This window comes from Bombus bifarius, unplaced genomic scaffold (genome assembly GCF_011952205.1).
Source record: "Bombus bifarius isolate JDL3187 unplaced genomic scaffold, Bbif_JDL3187 scf7180000009235_frag, whole genome shotgun sequence".
In the NCBI taxonomy this organism is placed as follows: Eukaryota; Metazoa; Arthropoda; class Insecta; order Hymenoptera; family Apidae; genus Bombus; species Bombus bifarius.
In genome coordinates, this window is record NW_022884984.1 from 562 (window position 1) to 14,244 (window position 13,683).

The 13,683-nt window shown below is 37.3% G+C and overlaps 1 protein-coding gene across 1 annotated transcript; it reads left to right on the plus strand.

The window, feature by feature from the left end:
• Positions 1–274: 274 nt before the first annotated feature.
• Positions 275–9,267, plus strand: LOC117214629 (organic cation transporter protein-like; the record flags this gene model as incomplete). The annotated part of the gene is made up of 4 exons (XM_033460829.1): positions 275–354; positions 4,932–5,115; positions 5,873–6,131; positions 9,081–9,267. Coding segments are annotated over 4 exons (645 nt in total), but the record flags the coding sequence as incomplete, so codon positions are not given.
• Positions 9,268–13,683: the final 4,416 nt, after the last annotated feature.

Genomic DNA, 13,683 nt, shown 5'->3' on the forward strand with positions numbered 1-13,683 from the left:
ACGGCTGGGGCAGCCGGTAGCGAGTCGTAAAAATTTCAATAAAACACGTTCCTGCTAGTGAACGTATGTTAAGACTTACACCGAGTTTTATTTCGCTACGCCGTTTACTAGTTCGAAACGATCGATTGCATAATAGTAGCTGTTTCTTTCATCTCGGAAACACGATCGTAAACGGTGACAACGATCCAGCTTATTCCTGATCGTGTTAATTTCCACGCAAACTTTGTAAACATTATACGTCGCGACGCTCTCGTTAACGCGTCATTTCCTCCAACTCGAAAGTCTTGCAACTTTGGTGATCCGTTTTCTGTGTAAAATTGGTTACGAGCATCAGGGGACTTATCGTCGTAATCGGTAAATTGTTTATTAAGGATCTACAGCTTTTAAGGATTTCTCTCTAGAGATTTAGAGATTAGAAGTTTCATTAACGCGTTATCGTGTCTCTAACTCGATCTTTTTTCGTGTAAATTGGTCACGAGACTTACGAGCTTCGTTGTAAATAGAAGATTAGTAATATTTCGTAGTTTCGTGATAGTATATAGACATTTTAGTGCTTAAACGCGCAATTTTTAGTTCGCTTTTCGCTCGCATCGGCGCTATGAAACGGATCAATATCTCAACACTTTCCTTTAGTTCTACGAATCATCTTTCGACCGGCTTTTCTTGGCCTACCGTTTCCTAACGCTGTCCTAATACTATCGTCTTGCTGAGATCCTTTTTCCGATTGTATCTTCTGCTTATTTTATTATAAATCCGAACTTTCATTCACGTCGTATGTTTTACAGCGTAAAATCCGCTAGAGCGTTCCAATAAATGTAACCAGTAGGTGCTCTAATACTCAAACGCACCTGTGCGTATCTCTGCATATTTGCTGAAAAAAAAAAGATGAATCTTACGTTACATTTTCAATATGCGTAATAAGCCGAAAATTTCTCTGATGCTAATCCTTCGTAACAAAAGGATGGCATCACTATATGCATGAAAATAGCATTTGGCAATCGTTAGAAACACAATACATGGATATATATGTAGTTGCCAAATTAACCTTCGCGGTGTTCTAAGTGAACGGCTAGAAACGATTGCTTTTTGCTATACGCGCATGGTTCGATTGCACTATAATTCGTTATTAAGACGTTTCGAGAGAGGCAAAGGATGTGGTGTCGCAACGTGTTGCGCTCGCACAATGCTCCTTGGATAAAATTCCCGGAGCGCGTATTATCGCGTACGCCGCGCGAACGCGTTGAACCTTCGCGCAAACAATGAGAGCGTGAACGCGAAAAAATAGCGTTGAGCACGTAACATTCGGCCTGATATCGTTAATTGGCCGCGAATCGTCAACATGCACGGGACAGTTTTACGTAAAGACATTCGTTCCGTACAATTATGTTAAGACGTCGACCACAGAACGTATTACGTTGATGCAATTAAAATTTCAATGAAACAGGAGAACGCGCTAATAACTAGTCACCCCGTTGTTGACCATAACGTACAAATACTTTTGTTTAAGAGCTGCTCGTTAGTGTTTACCGCGTGCAGCGATTAAGTGACGAACAAATTACGTTCAAAGGGTATAGAGCTCGTTCTCGATTAAAATTCTCCTAACTTTCTAATTATATATATATTTCTAATTATATATTAGAAATTATAACTTGAACGTATGTACGCGACTGGCAATAAATATCAGGACAGCCGCGGATATTTAGTATAAATCGAATATGTGTTCCATTGTCCTTAATTTCTTTTATTATCGATTATTATTATTATAATTTTTATATTAATATTAATATTATTTGATATTTTAATATTAATATTATTTAATATTTTAATATTAATATTATTTAATATTTTAATATTAATATTATTTAATATTTTAATATTAATATTATTTAATATTTTAATATTAATATTATTTAATATTTTAATATTAATATTATTTAATATTTTAATATTAATATTATTTAATTTATTCTATTATTGATTCGTTCCATTCCGTTTACGTCATAATACGTAGCCTGCGGATTTTTACGCATATTTTTCAGAATATAAAGGAAGCGAAAGAAAAAACTAGAAGCTGGATAAAAAATTGTTTTACCTCGATTAAACGTTACAAAGCGTGCTACTTTCCGATGTTTTATATATTTCCACGTGTCACACGTGTACTTTGCAATTTTGCCCTTTCAGATTTCACAGAAATGCATAAAACTCCCGTGACCTAATTTTTTGGCACGTGCACGTGCTTCAAAATAAATTCGATGATATTAAATACCAGATTATAGGAACCAGAAATGAAGAGTTCTACAACGATGGAATGGGTAAATGATTGTCGATCAGACGAAAGACAATAGCAAACAACGATATAGCGATGATTAATTAATGGAAGATTTTTTCCTTTCAGCAAACAAAAATAGAACTTAACGAACTCAGTAATTGATAAATGATTACGTATAAGATAAGTGCATTTTCCAACTGTGAGTCATAGTTAACGTTTAGTTTAGCCTAGGTAGGATCTTAGCTTTGGAGTAAATAAGTATAATAGTAGCAAAAAATCGATAGAATTGTTAAAAGGCTGTGATTAATCCTGCTCGACTGGTCAGTTATCATCTGAATCTATTGTTATTTTGCTAGTATACTTTTCGAATCATTTTCAGCTATTCTATGGGCAAGCATTCGTTTCTTTCGCGCATGCCACGTATCATTCGCTCATTAACTCGTTTTTGAAAGCTTTTACCGGCGAATAAAAAACGTAACGTACACTTGCATAATGCGTTCGAAGTGTTCGTTCGTTCAATATTCATGTAAAGGTTAGGCGATACGCGTGATAAGTCGCGATGCTACGAGATGTGATTAGATGCGGATGTTAATATCTTGTAAATACCTTTCCTCGACTATGATAATCATCGAACACTAAGAATTTCGCAAATCGATGCAATTAATCGGTGATCTTGTGGGAAGAAATTTCGATATCACGATAATGTTAACGATAGTATGTTAATTACGACTAGTACCGTTACTGTTACATTGTTTCATAATTAGTATTAGTTTAATATAGTCAACGACTCCTCCGCAAGCATCCGTGCAAGTGTTATTTATTATTATGCTCACCTTCTATTGGAAAGTTCTTGCCTTGCTCAGCAAGTCTTTTTGATTTTTTTCCTGTAGAACTTCCGCGTGTTACCGATTTTTATGCTATGTACGTGTTTGTAGGAGAACTTTCTCTGAGCCGCGAAGTTTTCTTTCGACGATTCAACGATCGAAAATCAAAGAGAACCAATGTTCTCTCTTTCGATAAAGTATGTGATGATAGCCATTGCCAAAATTATTGATATATTTATCTGGTTGAAGACAATCTAGCAAATTATACAGCAAGCCTAATGAAATAATAATAATCTTTATCATTAAATTGCGCCATTATTTCATAATTTCATTGAAGGATAATAGAAATTCACGAAGCCTTTAAATTGGATTTCATATTATAATAATGTAAACATCGTTTGACGGTATTATCTGGATGTGAATAGGGTTGATTTGATTCAGACAGCGTCAGTCATCATGACATCGACTTCCTATCTCGTTATGTAACATTCATCAGAATAACAGACGCAATTACCGTCACTGAATTATCTTAATGACATTCGTTATTAATGAGTAAGTGTTTTCGACATACGTCGGAGGTCGCAAATCTTGGATCATCTTTCTTTATTATCTGTTTAGATCCAATCCAGTTCCTTCACAGAACTTCTTTCCCTTCAATTTACCTAATTTAATAATTCTTCAAAATTTTCTCATTTTCATTTCTCATTGCATTGTTTATTATATATTCTACAAACCCGTATGAACACAACGCAATAAATTGACACGATAAAAGCGTTGAGATAATAACCACGAGACAATACTCGACAATAATAATACGAGACAATAATAATCGAAAAGGCTGATGTTACGCCGCGCGACTCTCTGCCTGGCCCAGGTCACACACCGCGGGCCAGACGGACACCAGATGTCCGCTCTTCCGTACGGCGTACCCTCAATAGCCTTAAGCACCGTCCATAAATCATAGATTTCCTAGAAAAGGTCCTTTAAACAAAACAAACATCAGGTCCCCAGGAGTTTCTAAACACTATTGTCGACCACGGAAGGACAAGGGAAAGTTGTTTTTTCTCATGCACGCGGCAACTTTCCCCCCATTAATCACTTTCTCTCGAGGGCAGTTAAGACCCTTCGTTTAACCAATTAAAAACGAAGGCTATTCCCTCGCTCTCCTAAATAACATCGGCACGAACAAATCCGATGGTCCCGTGCGCGAGACGGATCCTTAGCCTTCCTCCGAGACAGCATCGTCTCCCAAGAGGCACTGATTTCACATCCTTCGAACGGTCAACATCCTTCGAGCGGGTAGACACACCCGCAGATCAGTCACTCAATCATCTCGTACACACGCACCAGTGTAACTATCCTCGTTAGAAGTTGTGGAATAAACGGTGAAATATAACTTACTACTGTGTCATATTCAATCAACCACCTCTGTTATCCTACCCGAAACAGGGGAACGACTACTTCGCGGCGTCGATTCACCGAATCGTAGCGAGAATTTACGCCTCTCGCTGACGCGTTTTCCTCGCGACCGCGTCTCTCCGCGAACGGTCGTAACAGCTGATGAAACAAAGGAATGAGTAATTTGTAAAGACAGGAAAACAGCAATTAACGTACATCCAGCTACAATTGAAAATAACTTTCTTCGCTTTAAATGAAATTCCAATCAAATACGTTTTATCAGACTCGACTAACAATCAATATTATTAGCTCAACAAATACTCGAGATTCCCAATGTTTTTTGTCGAGTTTCAAATAGAAAGTTAATTACTCGCTTGTCGGAACGTCCATCGGCATCGAAGACCGTGAACCAATCTACGTTATCTTCTCCTTCGTTTCAGGCTGTCGCTGGCGATACCAGTCAACCGCGAAGGTTACTCGAGATGCAGCATGTACGATGTAAATTACACGGAAATTTTGCTAAATGGAAGCCACGTATCGGACCCATCGTGGCCAACGAAAGATTGCCAACAAGGATGGGAATTTAATTATACCACCGTCCCTTATGCGTCTGTGGCATCCGAGGTGACAGAAAATGTTCGACCTGTAACTTCCTGCTTTTTGAATATTTTATCTGTTCCTATCAATCAATCCCTTTATACTGTGTATGTCGTATTCGATTATTTGCATGATCTATTTCGATAAAAAATAAGCGTAGTGTACAATTTTTGGAAAGAAAGAAGAACGATGGAAAGGGTCGAATAAACGTTTGTGGAAAGATCGATAGTTCAGAAGTGGGAAAATTAACAATGTCGATTTCCACAGAGGAAAATTATAGTACGTAACAGGATTACTAGTACATATTGCAGTAATAATTAGTGCATGTAGTGAAATTACAGAGTACATTCTAAATTCAAGCGTTACATTGCCAAATAAAATACAGTCTGAAAATGAAACTGAAAATGAAAATACCGGATTGAAAAGAAACTTTAATAAAACGTTATAACGAGCAACAGCGCGAACACACAGATTTGTTCGACATAAATTGCAAGACTTTTTGCTCCAGTGGATTTCCATGAACTTTGCGTCGCTCGTCAGGAGGAGAATTATTCATCGAGGGGTAGGAAGCATCCAGAAGAAGGACGCGAGAACGCGCAGGGTCTTAAGCTTCTCCTTCTTTCTTCCTCAAAGGGAAAGGAAAAAGGACAGAGGCGCGCTTCATTAGGAATTTCGAAACTTTGATCGAAAATTCGTTTAATCGAGGCGTTGAAATTGCTATAAGATTCCCGTGATGCTGATAGTGATCAGAAGTAAATCATTCGACTGTAGTTTTCTGTTGCAGCTGGGATGGGTTTGTCAGTATGATGCACTGCCAACCATAGCTCAAAGTATCTTCTTCATCGGCGCTATCTTCGGAGGATTAATTTTTGGATGGGTTGCTGATCAATATGAAAGAATACCAGCTTTGCTCGGAGCTAATTTAATGGGATTTCTCGCTGGGGTGGCTACTGCGTTCACGGGTAGCTTCTGGCAGTTCACTTTGTGTCGTTTTTTCGTTGGATTCGCCTTTGATAATTGCTTCACTATGATGTACATATTAGGTAACCGTTTTTCAATAATTTCTTTTTTGCCCTGGAATTGAGTTTGAAAGCCACACAGTGGCTACAAAAAGTACTTGTACGTATGTATCCTTATTTCCCAATGAAGCGTCTCTCTTCCTTTTTTTTAAATCAGTTTTTACGTTTCATTTTGATAGCATTAATTATTTATAAGCATGTATGAAAGTATTACAAATGATACGAAAGCTAATATTTTAATCAGTCTTATCTTAAGACTTAGTCTTAATTAATTGGTATATATATAAATGCTGTTCTAAATACGATGGTGTACAGTTACTTTTTGTAATTACTGTAAGCAGGAAGATCTCTAAGTTTAAATAACAAAGTAATCTCTACAACATACTGTAAAACTGTTGTTATGCTTGATTTACGACTGACGTTTCTACAAGTATATGAATTTTGCAACAGAACTCACGTTGCCATGCAACAATTTAAATGAAATTGAAAACCATTCAAAGTTACGAAGAAAGATGCTTAAATACATATGAATATATATGAGGTCATACATATTTATTTTTTAACTGCGGCGTTTATATCAAAGAGAGGGAGAGAGACAGAGAAAAATTAATTTTCCTGTTTTATAAGAATTTCATGCAAGATAAAAATATGAAACTTTAAGATAGTTGGATTTATATATACCATTGAATATTTATAATATTTAAAGGTAGTTAGTTCGCAATCATTTTCTATACTAATATTTTCCCTCTATACTCGCGATCAATTATAATTTTGTTTTCTCTTTTAACGAGACAATATTCTGATTACAAAGGATTAGTTGTTCAAAATTGCTTTTCATTTCTGGACAACTATAGCATACCAGGGTTTTCATAAATTTTCACTTCCCAACGGAAAGCGAAGGTAACGAATGAATGGTTCTACAACGAACGCTTCCACAACTATAAATCTATGTATATATATGTAATATCGTGATGTAATATGTTTACAAAGAGTGGACAATAGAGATGTTAATCAGACAGAAAAGACGATTGTGGCTTAACTTGAACTATTCATACCAAACGTACAGAACACAGCGCAATCCACACTCTCTCGGCAACGCCACTCGCAACCTCCGTCTCCGCTCGACTCGCACTCGGCTCCTCCGCTCGCACTCTGTTTCTCGACTCGCACACTGTTTCTCGACTAACCCTCTCTGGCCGTTGTCGCATTCTGTTGCCCTTTTCCTAGGCCCACCGCACACGTGTTCTGCAGACGCTCGTGGCCAGGATCACGTAGGTCATTTCCACGAAACTATGCACTTGAAAAGACCGATGACACATTGATGGGCCCGACGGCGCCTCGGCTCTCGCGACACTGTTCATAGTTCGTCCGATATTTCCCAGGCCTTTCGTCCACGATACTACATATATACATACATACATGTATATGGTTTTAATTAAAATGAACATCTTCTTCTAGCAAACTTATTTAAAATTCGTAAAAATATCACATAATAATATAAAACAATCAAGTAACATTTTAAATATTCCATTGAAAATTCTAATAAATTGTTTAATATAAGATCGATATAATTCATGCTGAATTCATTGTCTGATATCCATAATACAGGCAATTTATAATACAAAATTTTATTATAACTCTACATGAAAAAATTTCAATTATAATACTGTAGAAATATATTTTCCAGTTATTGTTCTAATATCAATATACTGAAGAGAAAATCTAGACTAGTCTCTGTCTTGAAAGATATTTTATACCCTGAAAGTACAGCGTTAAGACCCTGATTGAAACTTTTGAAGAGACTCTGTTGAAACGTAAGAACGCTGATTGAAAGTTCATCAGACGAGTCATTGAAACGAGTTTTCTTGATCGAATAGCAAGTTTGTCCTGCAGACAGCATTCCAATTGTGAAAATCGAGACCAAAGAAACTCAGGTGACGTGCATTAACCCTGAATCGATGACTCAAGCCGAGGTTGGAAAAATTTACAATTTGTTCGACAAAACAAGGCCAAGTTGACGAGATTCGTGAGCAAGTGGCTGGTTCGTTAATGATTTGGCGTTCGAATTTTCTTATTTCTATTCTAATTATCAAGGTCGATTAAACGATTGATCACGAATATTCGACGGAAATATTGAGAAAGAAGGCTCGATCTGTACGAGTGTAAATCGTATTTTAATCAATGACTTGAGAAAGTGAGGTATTGATTGAAACTAAGATAAGTGATACTAATTCGTTTCGAGCGCGTAACAAATTACATCATCGGATTCATTGATTTGCAAATAATTCTATATTCAGTTCCGTATTTATAATCGAGCGTAGCGAAGATAAAATGAAAGGGACGTGATTATCCGAGGGTCTCACAACTAGAGGAAAATGGATGGGAACGAGGAAATCCTTAATTGTAGAAACTGCGTAGAAAATATCATATATATTTTAATGGAAAATATCATATATATTTTAATAGAAATATTTTTGTACTTTTTTTTAAACATTAAAACTTTAGAGCTTTAGAAGCTTTATGTATTAGTATACGTATTTATACAGACTTTGAAATTCATAACAAATTTCTCTAGATAGATGCGGATTTTTTGTATTGTTTCGTATGTATACTTGTGTCACTTTTCTTTCTAACGATATTTAGTTAAAAAGTTCGTCTATATCATTTATAATAGATTTTGTTTTTATTTATATTAATGTTAATTTTATATTAATAAAAATCACTGAAATTTTCAGTATCATCATTATTTAGTATCATCGAATTTCTTTCTTCTTTATGTTCCATATTATTATTAAAATTCTCTAATAAACATTCAAATATCCTATAGAATATTTCCATTATTTTTCACGTATTATTTGCAGTCATATTTTCCATATTTTATTATCGATAAAGTTTGAGTTGGTTCTTTAAATTCCTATTCAACATTCCAGCTAACCAGTCGATATCAATAACACGTGCCTTTCTTCCTGCCAGGATTTATAACTTATTCAAGCAGAACCTCACTCGACCAGCTCGTTGAAAGCGTAGAATTCGATCAACTTCATACAACTCACATACAAACTGCAGATAATGCTAACAGTGGGAGGAAAATATGAGACTGCAAAGCGTATAAACCTAGTAGTTTATAAAAGCATTTACATATTTGCCACAGAAAATTTATATGTATGTAGAATATGTGTTATATAAAACATTCTGAAATTTCATTAGCATTGTAATGATTATATTGGTAAAGTTTGAAGCATTTCTGAAGATGCACATAGAAGTTACGAGATATTTAATGCAAACATTTATTTAGTACAAATATACAGCATAAATAGTTACCTTAAACATGTAATAAATGGTTATCAAATATCGGGATTTATTAATATAATAAATGTTTGACTATTTTTATAATTAAATATTTTTGTAATTACTGTGAAATATATAATTACGCTAAATAATGAGAGAGAGAGAGAGAGAGAAAGAGAGTGAGTGTGTGTGTGTGTGCGTGTTAGATTCGTTGTGACGAGAGTTGCCAAGTAACTGTAAAGTTATTTGAGATAGATACGAGCATCGCATTTAGTTTCAGTTAAACAAACATCGTTCTCTGTCCAATTAATACCTGTATATTCAATTCATTATTAATAAATTGTAAGTAATCAGGAAAAAATTTATATCTTAATTTCCACGATACTACAATATATTTGACGGACTGAGACAGCAATATTTCGCTCTCGTTATTTCACTCAACCATTCATCGACCAATCCTTCACAAATCCGATTATGTTTGGCCGACATTTGTGACACTGGCTTGGCCTCGAGGTGACACAACTGGTCGCCGAACATAGCCACGGTGACGCGATGAACGTTCTTGCCTAACAGAGAAGTGCCAATATTGTGGGACACATGTTGTATTAACAATCAAACCCCGGACAGGAGCAATGTCGGCTCTACGCGGGTCTGCCTAGCAACGGCGGCTGGAATTTTGTTGATATCCCCGGCCAATATGCAACGAACAAACGCGATCGTAAGGAGAGGAAAATTTCCATCAGTCTTTTATTCTTGCGATCACCTTGGAGAGTTTGCACATCGTCTTTACGTGCGGTATTATACCAAGCGTCACAGCAAACGTTACTTTGTGCTTCAAAATATATTCTACGTTTGACAAAGAGTTACCCGGTTGACCGTGGATTCGTTATTGAACCTAAGAACATTGTCTTTAATATCTCGAGTGTTTAATCACCACGGTTATTTGTCAAACTTTGTAAAAATCAATATTTATACCAGTAAATATAATCTCTATTGTACAACAACGATGGCTAGTCCGAATAAAGATTCGTTACACGCCTCTAAACCTAACGCTTACCCGACATATATGTATATGTAACGAAATGTTTTTGGAAATGAGGCGATCGATTCGTGAAAACTCAAGAATCGATTTTCTAAGTCTTCTTCCGTATCTCCACAGAACTCTTCGCTTCTAATCCCTCTTCTCTTTCTCCTTCTAGCTCTTAACTTGCTTCTTTTTCTTTTTTTCTTTGTTCAATCTTCGCTTCTCGAAGTCCTGTTTTATTCTCTATCCTAAGTCCCCGTCCCTCTCTATTTATATCGTTCGACCGACTTGCAGTAAACACAGGGAAAGTCAAACCGTCGGCTAGTATTCTAAACTCTATAGAATTTACATATATATATATGTCGGATTAGCACTGGGAGTAGGGTTGTGGGCGTCAAATGAATCTTCACGAGAATTAGCCATTGGTACGGTACACACAGGTGTAGTTTATTGCAATGATAGAATTATTACAGTCTTGACAATTGATCACGGCGGTTTGGCACTCGCGACACTAGTGACGATGGTCTCAGGCTCAATAACGAATCCGCGGCCAACGGGATGACAAAAGAACGTACTCACAAAGTCTAAGTCTGATTCTTTGTTAGTAAAACGCGAAATAATCACTGATCGCGAAGATGCTACTCTTTAATCAATGAGATCGCGCGAGAGAATGACTTTCCCGTCCCGATGATGCCACAGAGGAAAACTATAATGGGGTGTGTCTAAGGACACGAGATCATCGGATTCGTCGAGGAAAGCCTTCGTTTAGGAAGTAAGGGAAATTGACGTTGCTGCTAATTGGTCAATCTCCATATCGGTGGTTAGAAAAAGATGCTAGCCGCCCTCGAGGGAAAGTTGCTAGTGGGAGACGCCGCTCGTTGAAAAATATGTCTCCCCTATCTTCCCGTAGTTGGGACAAAGACTGTTTGTCTGTTTGAAGGACTTTAGTTAACTAAACCTTAAGATTTATAACGGGCCCTCGGGCTAGCCGAACATGTACTGCGGAGACGCATCGACATCTGGCAATGATCTTACTCGAAGAATAGGGTCTGCGTGTGTCGAGCTACGGGACAGAAACCGTTGGAATGTTTAATGCCACGTGCCGCTACAAATCTTTCTTGTAAGGAGAGCTATAGGGTTACTCAATGCTTTTGTTAGACGGAGGGTTCGTCCCGTTGACCGCGGCTACGTTCGGCGACTAATTGTCGCCTTGAGCCCAAGCTCATTGTCACAAGTCTCAAACAAATACAATTGGGTAGAATGACGGCAAATCGTTTAATTACAACTGTAGATATTAATTACAATGTTTTTATGGATTTTCCCGAGGTTTCAGAGGGAAGGCACCGGTGTCCTCTTATCTCCGACATATATGTCGGGTTCACATTATGATTAAGGTTAGGGGCGTGAAGCGAATCTTCATTTGGATTAGACATTGTTGTTATGCAATAGAGAAGATATTTACTAGTGCAAATATAATTATTACAGAATTTGATAAATAATCGTGGTAATTAGATACTCGAGACGCCAATGACAATGATCTTAGGTTCAATAAAGAAACCGCGGTCAACGGAATAACAAAAATGCGCTTTCTTCCAAAGTCCAAGTTGTACTCAACTCGCTTGTCTACGGTACAAGTATTACTGAACTAACTCTCTGTTAAAACGTAGAATATTCACCGAACGTAAAGATGCTGTGTAACTCGCTAATGCGACCTCACGAGAGAATGACTTTCCGTCGCGACGATGCTGCAGAGAACTATAATGGGGCGTGTCTAAGGATACGAGATCATCGGATTCGTCGAGAAAAGCCTTCGTCCGGAAAGTGAGGAAAAATGACGTTGCTGTTAATTGGTTAATTTCTATGTTGGTGGTTGAAGAAGGATGCCAACCGCGCTTGAGAGAAAGTTGCTAGCGGGAAGCGTCGTTCGTGAGAAAAGCAGATTTCCTGTATCTTCCCATAGCAGGTGGTAGATTTAGGGACTGTTAGAATAAAGACGGGTCCTCAGGCTAGCTGAACATGTACTGTGGAGATGCATCGACATCTGGTAATCATCTTGCCCGAAGAATAGGGTCTTTGTGTGGCGAGCCACGGAACAGAAACCGTTGGAATGTTTACTGTCGCTTGCCACTACAACTATTTTTTTTAAGGAGAGCTATAGAATTTCTCCATCCCTATGTTAGGTAAAAACGTTCAGCGACTTGTTGTCGCCTAGAGTCCAAGCTCACGATCATAAACCTCAGGCAATTAGAATCGAGTTAAATTATAGAGACTAAAATATTGATGGTTTTCCGAAGAATTCCAAGGGGAAAGCCCCGGTGTCCTCTCATCTCCGATATATATAATGTTTATTGCCCAAGAAAAATATAAATTATATATGTCACAATAAACAACGAATTTCAGTTTGAAAGTGGTTTTGGTAAAAGTACCGCTACGCGACGGTACGACGTAGTCATACCATATTTTGTGTTGGGTTTACATTTTTAACATTACAGTTTATAATTTAATTTAAGCCGCTCAAAAGCGGTACTTTTATACGATATTGTCTTTTCTTTCTTTTCCTGTCCTGAAAACTTGTTCGCAAAACAGGATCTACTTTTACAGGATGGTAACAACAGGACGGTGGCCTACTTTTAGGTCCTGTGGGGCTGAGTAAATGGTTGGCGCAGGAGTGAGGGGGGCATGCCACGAAATGACTTTTACACAGTGATTGCGTAAAGATACCGCCTATAGGCTCGAAGCGTAGCCAATCACTGAGCAATACTAATCCGTCGTCGTCACTATGTAAGCGGTCGTCGTAGAGTTCGATAACGTTCACTCATCATTCGTATCCGGGACGCAGTAGATTGCGCGTTGTACAGGAATTTACTTAAAGTTTTAATTTTTCTATCCAGAAAACTAACTTTCTATATTAAGTTTCTATAAAAAGAGATAGATTTAACGTGGATAGAGTTTTTATACATAAAGGTTTATAAAATGAGAAGATATTCGCAAGTTTTGTGTAAATAATTGTAAACTCTGACCTTCCGGTCGTCCCACTTTGAAACAGGAACCGTCCTTCTGATTTAACGTTGTTTGATGTTTTTCTCACATCTCTGTAAGAACTAGGTGACTTTAGTCACATAGGCGCTCTTAAATGTAAACGAGCCACAGAAGGACGACGTACACGGTTTTTTCTAATTTCAACCGACCTCTAATTTAAATTGCTTTACGATATTACATTCGGCCTTTCCTGACAATCACATCTGCCTTCAGATGTGCTCATCA